The following is a 16829-nucleotide window of genomic DNA, read 5'->3' as shown; positions in this document are numbered from 1 at the left end:
CGTTGGCTCGTCACGCCGAAGACCCGGGTTCGATTCCCCACATGGGCACAATGTGTTAAGCCCATTTCTGGTGTCCGCCGCCGTGATATTGCTGGAATATTGCTAAAAGCGGCGTAAAACCATACTCACTCACTCACTCCCAGAACTTCACAGAGCTTAGGTATGTTTCAAACTGACCAAAGTATTATAATCTGAGCAAATATGAAGATCAAACCCGAGACAAGCAGATGCGAGTGTCCTACGGTCAACGAGGTGACTTTTCCTGGTCCATTTGAAAACGACACTCATATTATCAAGAATACTAAATACTGACTGACATATTAGCATTCGTTGTATGAGAGTAGACACAAACCTGTTGTGCTTAGAAGGTTGCCATCTTGCATCAGCTTCAACTTGAGTGGTTCCTGAATGTCAATTGCATCATCCTTTTCATTTCGGATACCTTCATCCATCCAGCCGTCACAAATGACCGAGAATGTAGTGTTGAGGAACACACCTACATAGACACAAGGCAGGTCAGCAATATAGCAGCTGAAAAGCAGACTGTCGGGTGGTGGGGGTGGGGTGGGGTGGGTGGGGTGTGGGGTAGGGGATGGGGTTGTTAGAGCGACAGATCACAAAGTGGTTGTGATGAGTTAAATATGTGATAGACCACGTGGTTGTGATGAGTTAAATATGTGATAGACCACGTGGTTGTGATGAGTTAAATATGTGATAGACCACGTGGTTGTGATGAGTTAAATATGTGATAGACCACGTGGTTGTGATGAGTTAAATATGTGATAGACCACGTGGTTGTGTTGAGTTCAACGGAAAATGGTCGTCGTTATCTGGAAAGTACTTTCAAAGGTAAGTGTTCTTTGCAGTTCTGATTCCGAAGACTGAAGGCTTACCTTGTAGTGGTGAGATGGAACAGGTCCCGCCTCTGGGTTCTTCATTAGTCACTAATGTCTTGTATGCCCTGTTTTGGGGACGCCCTGCTGCCTCCGCTGTAATCTGTAGCCTGTAGCTCGCCCCGGCCGTGAAATAGTTATGCTTCAACTCAAACACCGAATCGGTAGGTACTGAAATATAACATACAATGATGTGTCATGACGTGTGATGGCGTGTAATGATTTACTATTATCATGCTGATAGGAACAATCGGAAGACGTTCTAAGCCTCCTTTCATTTATAATTTTTGTCATAATAAGTTGCCTGGCAGTTTAAACGAGTAAAGTTGATATTGTGGGTTATATATGAGCTTTGTCCACATTCCCTGCTTGCAAATACAGGATGTTGGAATCCGTCGATGCAGTGGTTTAAGACATTCGGATTGGTAACTAGCAGGATGTATGTGTATACACGTATTTGCTTTGGTACTCATATTGGGCTGCAAATGCATGTGACTGGCTGTCCACACTGACTTGTCAGTACAGATATCAGGATTTACAAATGGAGGAAGTGACGTCATATGCCACGTGCTATTCTCACCCATGTTGCCCTTCTGATGACCTACAGACGGTTGCAAGACAGATTACCTTACAACAAGAGTAAAATATGTCAACCATAATGACAAAATGCCTACAAATGTCAACAGCAGTGGTTTGAAATGTGGATAGGGGGCTTCGATATATCGTGTTAGAGTATGCGAGCTACGATATATCGTGTTAGAGTATGCGAGCTACGATATATCGTGTTAGAGTATGCGAGCTACGATATATGGTGTTAGTGTATGGGAGCTACGATATATCGTCTCAGTGTATAGGAGCTACGATATATCGTGTTAGTGTATAGGAGCTACGATATCTCGTGTTAGTGTATAGGATCTACGATATATCGTGTTACAGTATGGGAGCTACGATATATCGTGTTAGTGTATAGGATCTACGATATATCGTGTTAGAGTATGGGAGCTACGATATATCGTCTCAGTGTATAGGAGCTACGATATATCGTGTTAGTGTATAGGAGCTACGATATATCGTGTTAGTGTATAGGATCTACGATATATCGTCTCAGTGTATAGGAGCTACGATATATCATGTTAGAGTATGGGAGCTACGATATATCGTGTTAGTGTATAGGAGCTACGATATATCGTGTTAGTGTTTAGGATCTACGATATATCGTGTTAGTGTATAGGAGCTACGATATATCGTGTTAGAGTATAGGATCTACGATATATCGTGTTAGGGTATGGGAGCTACGATATATCGTGTTAGAGTATGCGAGCTACGATATATGGTGTTAGAGTATGCGAGCTACGATATATCGTGTTAGAGTATGCGAGCTACGATATATCGTGTTAGTGTATAGGAGCTACGATATATCGCGTTAGAGTATGGGAGCTACGATATGTCGTCTCAGTGTATAGGAGCTACGATATATCGTGTTAGTGTATAGGATCTACGATATATCGTGTTAGTGTATAGAAGCTACGATATATCGTGTTAGAGTATAGGATCTACGATATATCGTGTTAGGGTATGGGAGCTACGATATATCGTGTTAGAGTATGCGAGCTACGATATATGGTGTTAGAGTATAGGATCTACGATATATCGTGTTAGAGTATGCGAGCTACGATATATCGTGTTAGAGTATGCGAGCTACGATATATCGTGTTAGAGTATGCGAGCTACGATATATGGTGTTAGTGTATGGGAGCTACTATATATCGTCTCATTGTATAGGAGCTACGATATATCGTGTTAGTGTATAGGATCTACGATATATCGTGTTAGAGTATGGGAGCTACGATATATCGTCTCAGTGTATAGGAGCTACGATATATCGTGTTAGTGTATAGGATCTACGATATATCGTGTTAGGGTATAGGATCTACGATATATCGTGTTAGTGTATCGGAGCTACGATATATCATGTTAGAGTATGGGAGCTACGATATATCGTCTCAGGGTATTAGAGCTACGATATATCGTGTTAGTGTATAGGAGCTACGATATATCGTGTTAGTGTATATGAGCTACGATATATCGTGTTAGAGTATAGGATCTACGATATATCGTGTTAGGGTATGGGAGCTACGATATATCGTGTTAGTGTATAGGAGCTACGATATATCGTGTTAGTGTATAAGAGCTACGATATATCGTGTTAGAGTATGGGATCTACGATATATCGTGTAAGGGTATGGGAGCTACGATATATCGTGTTAGGGTAGGGGAGCTACGATATATCGTGTTAGTGTATAGGATCTACGATATATTGTGTTAGAGTATGGGAGCTACATCGTCCCAGCGCTTCCTGGAACGTCGCCCCGGTATGTACACCATAACGATAACGTGTGTAACTCATAACATACCGATCATTAAAATACCACTTACGCCGTAGGAAGTTACTGTCCCAGGTAATGTCATTGTACTGATTAGTAGAAAAGTCAAACTGCGACAGAGTCCATCTATATACTGCAGCATCTATTTGCTCCTTAGTGGCACCGTCACATATTATATTCACTTCGAACGCTGTTGGCTCCTCGGGTGTAACCTTCCCCATGCAGTTTTTCAAACACCTGGAAAGATACGTTCCATTACCTAAAATGTATGACAAATATCATGTTCTGTTATAGTAGTTCCCAATATTCGGTAATCAGAAGATATAACCTGGCTTCAGAAGGAATAATCCTTTTATCACATATTTACAGTCCAGATAGGTAAGATAGGATATACTGCACTTCAACTTTCAGCAATAATATTTATATACATTAGGAATGAAGGTAAATCTTTACATCCACTTCTGTTGCCATTTACACACTCTTGTATACATATTCGATATATAAGGGACCGTTCATAATCTACGGCTATGGTGTGTGTGTGATGATGATGATGATGATGGTGATGATGATGTTTCTTTTTATGTTTTTAAATAAGAAGAACATCAGTTCCTGTAATGAAGTGATTTCAGTTTTATATTGAAAACTAACTATTAGACACAAAGCCCTTTCCATAACTTGGATTATTTAGTGAAAACAATTTACTGCAAATCAAAACTATGTGGTATACTCACATCATAGCAAGTTTACAGGGTGCCATCGCCGTCACATTGACCACTTGTATAGAGCTGGCATTTCGAGAGCCCTTGCTTATTGTCTGTTCGAATACGTAACACTTCCCAGCATCTAAAGGTGTGGTATCTACTTCAATGTAGCCCTCAGTTTGAAAGGTAAGGCCACAATCTGGTTTGTTTTGATAGCTTTTGTCGGTACTCTTGGGCAACGTATATGCCTCTGCATCCTCGCAGTTGCCAACCACAAAGCAGGCCCAAGAAAAGTCCAGCCCGGGGCTCTGATTAATTCCATTTAAAGGGTCGTAAGAGTTAGTTTTCGCGTCAAGAACAAGTGTTTCTGTTCTCCCATGCATAGTGAAGTCTCCACCAACGATACTGCACACAAGCGGAGGATTAACAATCTTCATGTACTGTTTGTCTTGCAGATAGTCATTCTCACGTTGCACCAACTTCATGTAAAGTTGAATCAAGTAGAACCCTTCTTCAATCGAAGAGGTGGCGAGGTTCATGGAAATCTTATTTGGTGTTTCTATAGTAGTGTAGGGTTCAAATACTAGGGTGACAGGATTTTGTTTCTGGAACGTCCACTGAAAGTCAAACTCTGTTGTGTTCTTGCATTTATCAGATAGTTTTACACGAGCTGTAAGTGTGGGCAAGGAAGATCTGTAGACTCTCATCGGCGTGTCAATCCGTCGGTGTATCGACTCAAATATGTCTGGAGCCAGGAAGCAGTCACTTGAAACTTCAAAAGTAGCATTCAATGTTTTGCTGGTGAGTGGATTGGAACACACCACGGTTATAGTTTCCTCTTGGATAGCCATGTACATGTTCCCAACTGCTGTTGCAATGTTACTAGTAGGTGTTAGATCAACTCCTGTCATAAGTTCATTGGTAGTTGCGTCATATGTAACGTTACAGGTTACATTTATCAAGGAGTTACTTCCGCTGTATTTTATGTTCGGTTCAATGGTCACGCCAAGGAGAATCGGTTCTGGGATCTCAAGCTCCAGGTTGTCCACAGGATACATGACGTACAGCTCCTCTTCCAGTGAAGCTCCATCGCTACCCAAGCTGGTAGTGGTACTGTATGAAGGCTTCTTGTAACCATGTGTACCAAAGGTATGTGTGACAGACATAGACTGCCCACCAGTCAGCGTCTTATCTTCAGTATTTCCATCTTTCCAGTCTATTGTGACCGTTATTTGTTCTGTGGCTAGGTGATTCGCAAGTGTGAAACTGAAGGAGTCTGATCCTACAAGTCCCATGACCGTTGACCCAACCAATTTGAGTGAACAAGTTCCCAAGGAATAGGATATGGGGTTAGCTTCTGACACACCGTCATAGATAACAGTCAGAACTCCGCTGGTGTAGGCGCCACGTTTACAGAGGCTTTTAGGAACAACATATGTGGAAAGGGCAGTTTCTGGTGATACCCCATTGCCGTCATCGTAGTCGACCTTGTACGTTACATTATTTGGCACTGTTGATATATTGTGAAAGGCAAGAGTAATATCAAAGCTAGTGCATGTTCCTTCAGGCAACGGAGTAACAGGTGCAAACGCGACACTAAAATCTGCTGCCCGTACAATCACCACGTCAACAGTCCCGCTAAAACTGACATTGCTGACCCGATTCTGACAATCTATCTGGTAGTTCACAGATCCCTCTGCAGTGGTGTAGTCGTGTGTTATGACGTAACCCGTTGCACTGGAGCCGAAATCCATATTGGTGAGCTGATCAGTTACAGGTGTCCCATCCCCTAGGTTCCACGTACACGTAACGTTGGTTGGATTGTTCGCTGGTGATCCCGATTGAGTCACAAACGAGAAGGTTGTTGTGTCATCCGGCGTAATTAATTTTCGGTTTGGTGCTACCGCTAAGTTGCATGGAGGGATCCCATATTCAACAACAATAGTTGCCGATGAAGTTACAGAGTAGCAATGGTTATATGCATAAAGGTTGATGGTGTATATTCCTGGTGCATTGTAGGCCTGTGATGGGATTGTAGTAAAGGTATTCAAGCCGTCCAAAACAGAATCTGCCTCATTTGAGTGGATGGTGGAACCATCTCCCATGTCGACTCTGTATTTGAAGCCAGACAATGGTAGAGTGTTCATGTTGACACTCACCATATCTCCCACAGCCCAGTCGGGCTTGTCTACATCTATGGTTATTGCCAAGTTGTCGCAGACGAAAGCTTCAACTGTAAAGTTTTCTGAAGAAACAAGAGATGCGATTGTAACATCAATAGAGTAGTTACCTTGTTTTGTGAAGTTGCAGTTGTACTTTTCAGTAGTACCAGCAGCTACAGGCAAATACTCTCTAGAGTCCGCATCACCACAGGGAGATATTGTGATTGTAAGATTTCCCATTGGGATGCTTGGCGATGCACTAAGAGCGGCGTTGATTTCCAAGTTCTCATAAGACTGGATTGTGGGTGCTGTTAATGTAACAGTGTATCCATTTATTGGGTATACTACGCCAATTTCGAGAGAGGTACTCTTGTTGTTGACCCTATTTGATGCCATGACTTCAATGGTGTACATTGCAGCAGATGTAAAATTGTGTTCTGCGACAAGCCCTGAGCACCCGTTTTGAACCACCATTGCTTCTGTGAAATCAACAGCCCAAAAGATGTCTAAGCCTGTTGCATTAACAGTTACGGTGAAAACTTCACCTGTCAGCAACTCCAGCGCACTAGGTACAGCTGTGAGATTGTTTATTCCTATACTCAGCTCGAAGGTGAGATCAAGAACAACAATGTACATCTCGTTCCAGAACGTTGCATGAAAAGTGCAGTTCCCTATCTCTGTGTAAATGATACTGCTGAGGTCCACAGGGTTAGCCGTGTAAAGGCTGCCATAATTCGATGACTCAGTATTTGTTAGTTGTATATTCTGGCATGCATCAATATTCCACTGAATTCCATAATTGGGAACGTTTTCAATATTAAATGGTACGACGTCATTAATAGGTTGCACGTCCTTGTCGAGGGTAACAGTTATGTTAAGCATGTCCCAGCAATAGATATCGTAGGTTTCTTGGATGGAGTCAAGTTCTGTACTCACATTGACGGTGACGGTCTTGTTGGTTTGGGTGCTACAAACACACGGTACAGCTACCTCACCACCAGCTGTCAGACCACTGAGATCGACAACTTCAGGAGATCCGTCTGATGTACAGGTGTGCCAACCTGTCAGGTTACCCATCGGTAGCTGGGCTCCACTTGCCATCGTCACCTTGATGTTTGGGTCCTCGGTCGTTTGTGGTTTGTTATTTCCTATAGTTATAGCTACATTGTTCATATTATGGATGATAGTCACCACGACTACCTCACTCAACTTGCTTCCGTAGTTGGACACCATCGTGGTAATGACGTGGCTGCCGGTATCGTTGAACATTTGACTGTAGGTTGCTGTTCGTGTGTTCCCATCACAGGACTTCATCAGTTGGATGTTGGTGACACAGTCCACGGTGAACAAGGCATTGGTACCCTGCGACACTGCCATGTCGAATGTGATTTCCGTGTATGGAGGAGCAATGACCTGACTTGCACTGACAGAGTAGCCAACCAACGTCTGCTCGTACACTGCCACCATGGTTTCGGTGTGCGAGTTTCCTCCTTGTGTCACGGTCATGGTGACAGTGTACATTCCAGGTGCGTTTCCGATGGCCGTACAAGGCAATGTTACATCACTAGAAGGAGCCGTAACAGTATATGTCACGATGTTAGCTCCATCTTTGGTTATGGTAAATGATCCTCCACCAGTAGTTGTCACGGTAACCGTAGCACAGCATGTACAGCCGCTGTTCGTTAGGAAGAAGTAACCATCTGTGTCCCCGGTGATATCTGCACCAGACAAGGCTGCATGGACTCCTGAAAGGACAAAGGAGAGGTTATCTGTACTGTAATAATAATAATAATAATAATAATAATAATTTCAAAGGACTGTTCATTACATGAAGTTAATTGTTGTGTCTACGCTGCTGCTCGAACCTTGGAGGAAATTCACATAGTTTCCAAAGAAAAAAACATCTAACACTAAGAACAATACACCAAAGAAAAACCGGTTTCAAGTAAAACTAACGGAAACTAGAAAATACGTTTCCTGGATAGAACTGTGCCTGAAGTTAAGATCATCAGGGAGTCCAATGTCAAAACGGCAAAAGGCAATTTGGAGAAAATTAAAATTACAATACAAGACAACAAAAGAAAAGATACTTCTCCAAATTGTCGATTCCCTTAAGGCCAAAATAAAGGTTTGGACTGAAAGAAAGAAAAAATGGGAAAAGAAAAATAAATTCATCAAACAAAATAAACTTTTTAGAAATAATGAAAAACACTTCTACAGGCAACTGAAAACAAAAGGTGATGGTGAACATGACAAACGGCCTCCCATGGATGCCAATGAAAGGTTCTGGAAACAGTTGTGGTCTGTACCCGGCAACTGTAACCTTGAGGCACCATGGGTCCGTGATTATGATCATGCAATGCATGAGAAGGTAACTAGGTCGTTTGTCTGTTACATCTCACCAGATTGCCTGAAAAGTGTTATAAAAAAGTCCAAATCTAATACAGCTCCAGGGCCTGATGGCATTCGAAACCGGTATTGGAAACTGTTCCCCTGTGTCCAAACACCATTACTGCACTGTTTCAATACTCTCGTGGACACAGGTGATGTTCCTCCATGGTTCTGCAAAGGTCGCACAATACTTCTCCCCAAGAAAGGAGACTTGACTGATCCCAAAACTTCCGCCCTATCACATGTTTGAATACACAATACAAAATATTCACAGGGTGTTTGACAAACCTCGTGTCATCTTACTGCTCTTCCAATGATATAATTTACAGAGAGCAGAAGGGGGCAAGAAAGGGATGTTGGGGGTGCAAGGATCAACTTCTTGTACAGAAAATGATTTTGGAAGAGGCTAAAACATATCACCGCAACCTCTCCATGTGCTGGATTGACTACAAAAAAGCATATGACTCTGTCCCTCACGAATGGATTCTGAAGTCTCTTCATTGTATTGACCTCCCTGAGCGACTACTTGATTTACTCAAGTCTTTAATGAGTTGCTGGTCAACTCAACTTGAGATGTACTCACAAGGGCAGGTGCAGACTTCGGAATCTATTCCAATCAGAAGGGGAATATTTCAGGGGGATTCCTTTAGTCCTTTGCTTTTTTGTCTGTCTTTAAATCCTTTGAGCTTTCTGCTCAATAAAGAGGAGGGTTACCATCCCGGACCTCCTCAGCACAGATCCCCAACACCTCTTACTCATCTCCTTTACATGGATGACATCGAACTCCTTGCCAAAGGAGATTCCAATTTGAAAGAGCAGGTTCTCCTTGTCGAGTCCTTTTCTAATGATATTGGTATGACATTTGGACTCGACAAATGTAATACTCTTCATTTGAAACGTGGCAAGGTAACTAATGATGGATCGGTCAGGTTACAAGGGGGAGGAGTTATTGAGCATCTTGTGGAAGATCAGGCCTACACCTATCTTGGAATGCAAGTTCGCGACAAGCTCCAGAATGCCCAGATTCAAGAAAAACTTCGGGCCGAGTATAAATCTCGTTTAAAGAAAATCTGGAGCTCAGAGCTAAATGCTCGTAACAAGGTCAAAGCCACCAATACTTTTGCTGTGCCAGTCCTCTCCTATTCCTTTGGAGTAGTTGATTGGACAAAACAAGACATCCAGAGTCTTGACCGTCTGACCAGAAGGATCATGTCTGATAACAGAGCCCACCACCCTCGTTCCTCTCTTAACCGTTTATACATGCCAATCAATTCTGGAGGTCGGGGTTTGATTAATGTGGAGGCTCTTCATGACAGAATTTTATTGTGTACTTTTGCACATATTTATTTATCGGATGATCCTCTGGTGATGCATGTGAAGACTCATGATGAAAGCAAGGAATTCCACAGCTATTTTAAGCGTGCCAAGGTTGTTGGACAGAATTTGAAATTTGAGGTTGACTTTGTTGAAGGCAATGTACTGCTGGACGGTACAGCGATGGGAGTAAACCAGGTGAAGTCCTTTACCAAGTCTGCCCAGAGTCGGTCTTTTGTGGAGAAGCTTTCTGAGAAGCCATTGCATCGTGTGTACATGCAGTGTGTGGAACAGAATAGCAATCCCACCGACTCCTTCGCCTGGATGAAGTCGGCTGGTCTTAAATGTGAAACTGAGGGCTTCCTTTTTGCTGCTCAGGACCAGTCACTTCCCACTCGTAATCGCCTAAATGTGATTCTTAAAGAGAATATTAACATGAAATGTCGACTTTGCAATGAATTTACAGAGACTGTCCAACACCTTGTCAGTGGATGCCCTTCCTTGGCACAAACAGCATATCTTAAACGACATGATGGCATGGCTCGCTGTTTTTTACTACCGTCTCCGCCATGCCTGTGGCTTTGACTCCGAGGTCCGTCCATGGTACGACCCTGAACATGTCCAGGGCGTCATGGAAAATGATGCTTTCAAACTTCTCTGGAATAGGCCCATATACAGCCTCAGAAGAATTCCAGCTAACAAACCTGATCTTGTCCTTTTTTGATAAAGCCAATGAATTTATTCATATCATAGAATTTTCTGTCCCTTTTGACACCAATGTGATTGGCAAGATTAAGGAAAAGCATGATAAATATGCGGACCTCGCCTTTGAAATGTCTCGCTTGCATCCCAAGTACACTGTCGTCAGGCTCCCCATTGTTCTCGGTGCCCTTGGTTTGGTACCTCCTGATCTCTTGGCGCAGATCAGGAGAGTGCCCGGGTTTTCCACCGGGAGCACAGCCCTTCTGACACTCTGGGTAATGCAGAAGGCTGCAGTGTTGGGGAGCCTCCATATTCTCCGGAAAGTTCTTGGTGGGTTCGACTAGGCAGCGTTTCCTGGGAGAAGTCCCATTCGCTGTCTGGGCTGCGTGTAGAGGGGGCAAGGGCCCTGAGCTGATGATGAGCCTTACCAGCCTGACTGTGCCAGGATCACCCGAACCCTCTCTGCTGCATACAATTTTTAATCTGTAAAACATAATAATAATAATAATAAAAATAGCAATGAATTTACAGAGACTGTCCAACACCTTTTTAGTGGATGCCCTTCCTTGGCACAAACAGCATATCTTAAGAGACATGATGGCATGGCTCGTTGCTTTTACTACCGTCTTCGCCATGCCTGTGGCTTTGACTCCGAGGTCCATCCATGGTACGACCCTGAACATGTCCAGGGCGTCATGGAAAAGGATGCTTTCAAAAGTCTTTGGAACAGGCCCATATACAGCCTCAGAAGAATTCCTGCCAACAAACCTGATCTTGTCCTTTTTGATAAAGCCAATGAATTTATTTATATCATTGAATTTTCTGTCCCTTTTGACAGCAACGTGATTGACAAGATTCAGGAAAAGCATGATTAATATGCGGACCTCGCCTTCAAATGTCTCGCTTGCATCCCAAGTACACTGTCGTCAGGCTCCCCATTGTACTCGGTGCCCTTGTTTTGGTACCTCCTAATCTCTTGAAATCCCAAAGTAGTAAATACACTGTATTGCCACTTTCATTTTTTTATTTATTTTTATTTATTTATTTATTTATTTTATTTTTTTTTTATTTTTTTTTGGTGTGTGTGTTTGTTTGAGTGGCATTCTAGAAGTTGGTGGTATAGAGATGACAAAACTTTATGAATGATCAACTTCTGTATTTTCACAATGGCGACGTTTCGGTAATGATGCTTGTTGTGAAAATAAGAAGTTGATCATGCATAAAGTTTTGTAATCTCTGTTGCCACTTTCAATTGTTCATTCTGAAAGTTTCGGTGCCGCCATCGTCTGATTGCGAATGATATTGAACAGTGGTGTTATTCGTGTCAAATTGTGCCGGGTCTTTTGATTTCTTAATTGCATGTGTGCCAGTTTGTATTCACCTACTTACCTGTCATTATTTGAGTAATCACTTTATTGAAAATATCATCGCCTAACGAATGTGAAGTTGTGATGTCAAAAATATTACTTCTGAACGTGTTTGAAGTTTTTATTTAAAATATAACATATTTAGGATCGAAAGATGTTCACACTCTCATTCGTTTTGCCAAATGTGGTAACATGATATCAAGTAGCCGAGTATAGTATGCAATGTGTTATACACCGGGTTTCTAGGTTCATAAATACTCCTCTTTCCATAATTATAAGAGTGAGTGAGTGTGTTTAGTTTCACTCCGCTTTTAGCAATATTCCAGCAATATCACGGCGGGAGACACTAGAAATGGGCTTCACACATTGAACCCATGTGGAGAATCGAACCCGGGTCTTCGGCGTGACTAGCGATCGCTTTAACCGCAAGGCTACCGCCCCAATAATCGTAAGAATACCTGCTATTACAGGATTCTGACAATATCATAAACATATATTCATGAATCCAACAGAGGTGATATCAGATTGTCACAGTTTAGTTGATATTTATTGTATGATGTTGTAATATTCAAAGTGAAATGAAAACCAGCAATTTCACTGACAATCCGGAGTAGATTTGTACTGATAGATGATATGTGAACGAGCACTGAAAGTATTACTTTCAGAGTTGACAGTAGACAGTGTCCCATTTCAATAACCTTCTTCATAGTATTGTTTTTCTTTATCGTAAACATGCTTAGGTTCTTAAACATGATTCTGTAAGTATTTATTAAATAAATATTATTAGTATTATTTAATGTAAGTGCGTTATGAACTCCTAACTCCAAGTTTCTTTCGTCAATGTTTTTCTGTGACTCATGCATATACATAGTTTAACCAATAGTTCGCCTTTTAAGCCACAGATTTGTTTCGGCGGATGGTTGTCTCTATCGGCATCTTAGATCCTAAACATAATTAGAAAATATAGAATCAGTACAAGAGAAGGATTGGTGTTGATAATTTAGAAATAGTGGTGACGTTTATACGACTCGATCACTGAAATGAGTGGGGAATCGAACCCTTTAACGAACGCCTTAACCACTAGGCTACCCGACCTCCCCCGATCACGTGATGACACCACCAGGGTAAGCATGTCGGAGAGTACTCAAAACCCTTTCCTTGGTGCAACACAGCTAACTCGTATACAGTCAAATGTGCCCAGTATTTGCTTTATACACACTAAACATACAGCCAGAACACCATGTTCCAACTGATTATAAATTGTATTATTATAGTTCAGTGATGACGCCAAAGTGAAAAGGCTAGAATGATTAAGTGTTCATAATAGTATTATCTAACTCTTTCAATACATATATCAAATCTATAACTTCAGTGCAAATAACGGGGCGGTGGGGTAGCCTAATTGTTAAAGCGTTCGCTCGTCACGCTGAAGACCCGTGTTTGAGTCCCCACATGGGCACAATGTGTTAAGCCCATTTCTGGTGTCCCCCGCCGTGATATTGCTGGAATATTGCTACAAGCGGCGTAAAACCTTACTCACTCGCTCACTCAGTACAAATTACCCATTGTTTCCTAAATACAGATTCCATTTGGCACAGAGAGGAAAATAGCTGTGGAAATGAAAGGGTGGATCTCTGAAAATCAGTGATGACAACAGGTGAGGGTCCTGCCTTACCGGTAGCACCCGCTATTCACACAATTTGGCTAAGAAATCGGTATTTACAAGACGATGACCCACTGCCACCCCAGGTCCCATGTCACGCGGCGGCGGCCACAAAACAAAGTTTCAACCTGGACTTAATGAAAATGATTTGCCCCCATATTATTTCAGCAATAAAATTAATATAAGAAAATGTGTTTGTGACTTTTCAGGAGCCAATTTGATTTAGGATTAATGTACTGGTCTGAGATTGACGCTCATAATGTCAACCACTGGATTGTCTGTTCCCGACACCGCCTTCATAGATGGAATATCGCTTAAAGCAGCGTTAAACAACAAGCAGTAGATGATTATGGATGAGATAAAAATATTATACGCAATTATAATTTATAAAATGTGCACTATATCAAATATCATATGTGTAATATCTTCCGCGTGTTTTATCGATGAAATAGGAAACAGAAAGACAATCCATAAAATCGATAACACGTTGTTTTGAATTCTGGGTACAGAGGAAGGAATCGATTATTGACATGAAGGCTGATCCGGGGAGTCGAACATTTTATTGTCATACTGCAAGGAAGCATCAATATTTCATATCAGCAGGAACTCACACTGGAACGTTCATGTGTCCATGGAGATGCAATGAGACAAGACCCCCGGATGTTGGGGTCGGGTAGACAATCGATAAGACTTTCGATGTCGCCATCCGAAGTAACTTCAGACTGTTTCAGTACTACGCTTTAGTGCACTTTCCTCTTTATAATGAAGGTATTATACATGCGATATTAACATACATAAATTTGTATTTTCCTATTGTACTTTACCTTTTTCTTCACAAAATTCTTAATTGTTTACTCTACGCAGCAGGCGTAATTCCTACTTACCATGTCGTTTTATGTTTCAAGAAAGCAGTAAACGAATTATCAGATCTCCTGATCCGCTATCACTTGATTGTCTGATCCAAACTCAATAGGTTACATGGCGTCGACACACTAGCAGAAGTACGTTAGGTGTTCGGCAATAAACACTTACTTTATGTACCAATTGTAGTAGGCAAAACTGTCGGTAGAGCAGGACACGCCTAACTTTCTCAAACGCCTTGCTTCATCACAGATTTCACTGGTGTTTTTGTATATTCCACAACTATTTGGTCTTTACGCCCAGTGTAATCTGTTTCGGCAGATAACTGAGACTGAACATTTTTACAATTAAATCTTCAAAAAGTATATGCCAACATGACTTCCGTGGGGATAACAATAGTTTGAACGCAAAGAGAAGATGCTTTGAAATATCAGAAGTACTGTTTTGCTAAAACAAAGTTTTAAGTATTTAGATTAGGTTTCGAAACGAAACACATTTTGATGGCTGTAGAGATCTTAAAGTAATAGTTTTAAAAAGATAAGTTGCTTGTCAGATTGCAAAGTGTCAATTTTAGAAGTCTGTCCTGAATCGTCGCTTGACAAAGTTATACATTTCCCAACAGGAGTTGAACTACTGAACGAATACTAAGGTTAGTATTGATACATACAATGACAGCTTTAGGTATATCGTACTACTTTTACCTTGAAATCCAAGGAATAGGAGACACAAAAGTCCATAAAGCGAAACAGGAGGCGCCATGATGGGATGGGCCGCACAATATATCTACATTGTCTTCCAGCGGCAAAGCAAAAGGTGCAGATGTAAGGATATGTCCGTGATAACTGCTCTCACATCGATCTCATTATGCTGACGTCTTCTACTGGTGCAGGCACAGCCGCACAACTCTAAAACTCTAATTGACTATTTGCGCATGCGTGGTATTCATCGATCTTGTAAGGTTACAAAGCTGTCATGACGTATAAGAACGGACGAATAAGGAATAATGTCGAAGTTTGCTAATCGTAGCAGAGAGTTCTGATAATAACGACGTTCCATTTACATCTTATTGTTGTAAACTCAAAGTGAAACCTCAAGTGCTTACATAGAGAAACAGTGAGTGCTACGTCTACAATGACCTGAAGAATATGAGATTCCACAAACCTCAAAAGTCAAGCATATGCATTTATCAGACCATTTACCTGTTCAACCCTATTAATAATTATGGGAGAGGGCTTCATTAAGTTGGATAACTTGTGCCCAATCCTTTTCTTCCATGAATAAAATATGTTAGTTAGAATTAAAGTAAAAATCAAATGGACGCTCCCAACCATCCTTCATTCCATTCCATATCTTTGTAACTAAGGTATCCGGCAATGGTCATTGTCACATCTAACCCAGAACGGAATAGTTAATGAAGGATATTGACAGCTAACAGGGGTTGTACTAGGCACTCAAGTTCATGTTGGCAAACATAATGCATTTGTGAAAAAGTAACGGAGTGCAAACTATACTATAATGTATTTTCAACATGTGCATCCAAATGATGGAGCCCAGAGTTTCACATTATGCGCGTGACAAGCAGAATGAAACCGACGTTGGTTATCGAGACATTGTTACACCACAGACAGTCTGGATGGTCACAGTAGACAGTTTGGATAGTCACAGTAGACAGTCTGGATCATGACAGTAGACAGTCTGAATCATCATGCCACGACTGAGTACCGCCAATCGAAAATCGTTATAGGCCGCCTTGAAGATGGGGAGTCGTAGTCTGCAGTTGCACTACATCATCAGAACACCATATCTCGTCTTTGGGATCGTTTCCTGCAGACCAGTTCCGCCCAAGATCCCCCCGAGAAGCTCATGACCTCTACACCCGGGTTGCTCACTTGACATACAACACCACGCGTAGAGGTCCGCTACCATGCCAATTCTAACCTTAATGTCTTGCCATGGCCTTCCCGATCACCAGAACTAAACTAGATAGAACACCTATGGGATGAACTCGATCGACGTGTACGTCAACGTCGAAACACGCCTCAGACACTTCCATAACTGGCCATTGCATTGCGTGAGGAGAGGGAAAGAATTCCGCAAGAGCGACTTCGTCGACTTATCCAATTGTTGCCTATGGTGGCCGGACAAAGTACTGGCTTTGACGCCATCAAGTAAACAGAAACACAACAATAAAGGCTGATGTTGTGTTGGCGAATTCATAGTCTACAGACTTTATGCTATTGACATTACATGACATAATTGCTCTTAAACTACCGCAATAAATTCATCTAAAATGGCTTATGCGATTCTTTTTATAAGAGTGTATATTCTACACCTGAAAGTTAAAGAAGGAGATAGCGAGCAGTAATTATAATTAGTGTATTGATGTCAGTG

General features: G+C 41.7%; 1 protein-coding gene across 2 annotated transcripts in view; it reads right to left on the bottom strand.

Moving 5' to 3' along the window:
* LOC124286712 overlaps positions 1–16829 on the bottom strand; it is a 50291-nt gene that overhangs the window by 20425 nt on the left and 13037 nt on the right. Inside the window, exons 1-5 of one of the 2 annotated variants that reach the window (XM_046723136.1) lie at positions 15140–15301; positions 4009–7885; positions 3330–3514; positions 894–1064; positions 353–496 (exon numbers count right to left, since the gene is read on the bottom strand). In XM_046723136.1, the coding sequence (XP_046579092.1) occupies positions 353–496; positions 894–1064; positions 3330–3514; positions 4009–7885; positions 15140–15197 (4435 nt within the window). In that variant the 5' untranslated portion in view covers positions 15198–15301. Of the gene's footprint in view, positions 1–352; positions 497–893; positions 1065–3329; positions 3515–4008; positions 7886–15139; positions 15302–16829 lie in introns of those variants that run through there. The other variant, XM_046723135.1, reaches the window with a different exon arrangement.

The sequence above is a fragment of the Haliotis rubra genome, unplaced genomic scaffold, assembly GCF_003918875.1.
Source record: "Haliotis rubra isolate DU_JTF1 unplaced genomic scaffold, ASM391887v1 Scf39, whole genome shotgun sequence".
In the NCBI taxonomy this organism is placed as follows: Eukaryota; Metazoa; Mollusca; class Gastropoda; order Lepetellida; family Haliotidae; genus Haliotis; species Haliotis rubra.
Note: the sequence above shows the minus strand (reverse complement) of the source record. Positions and strands in the feature narration are given on the sequence as shown.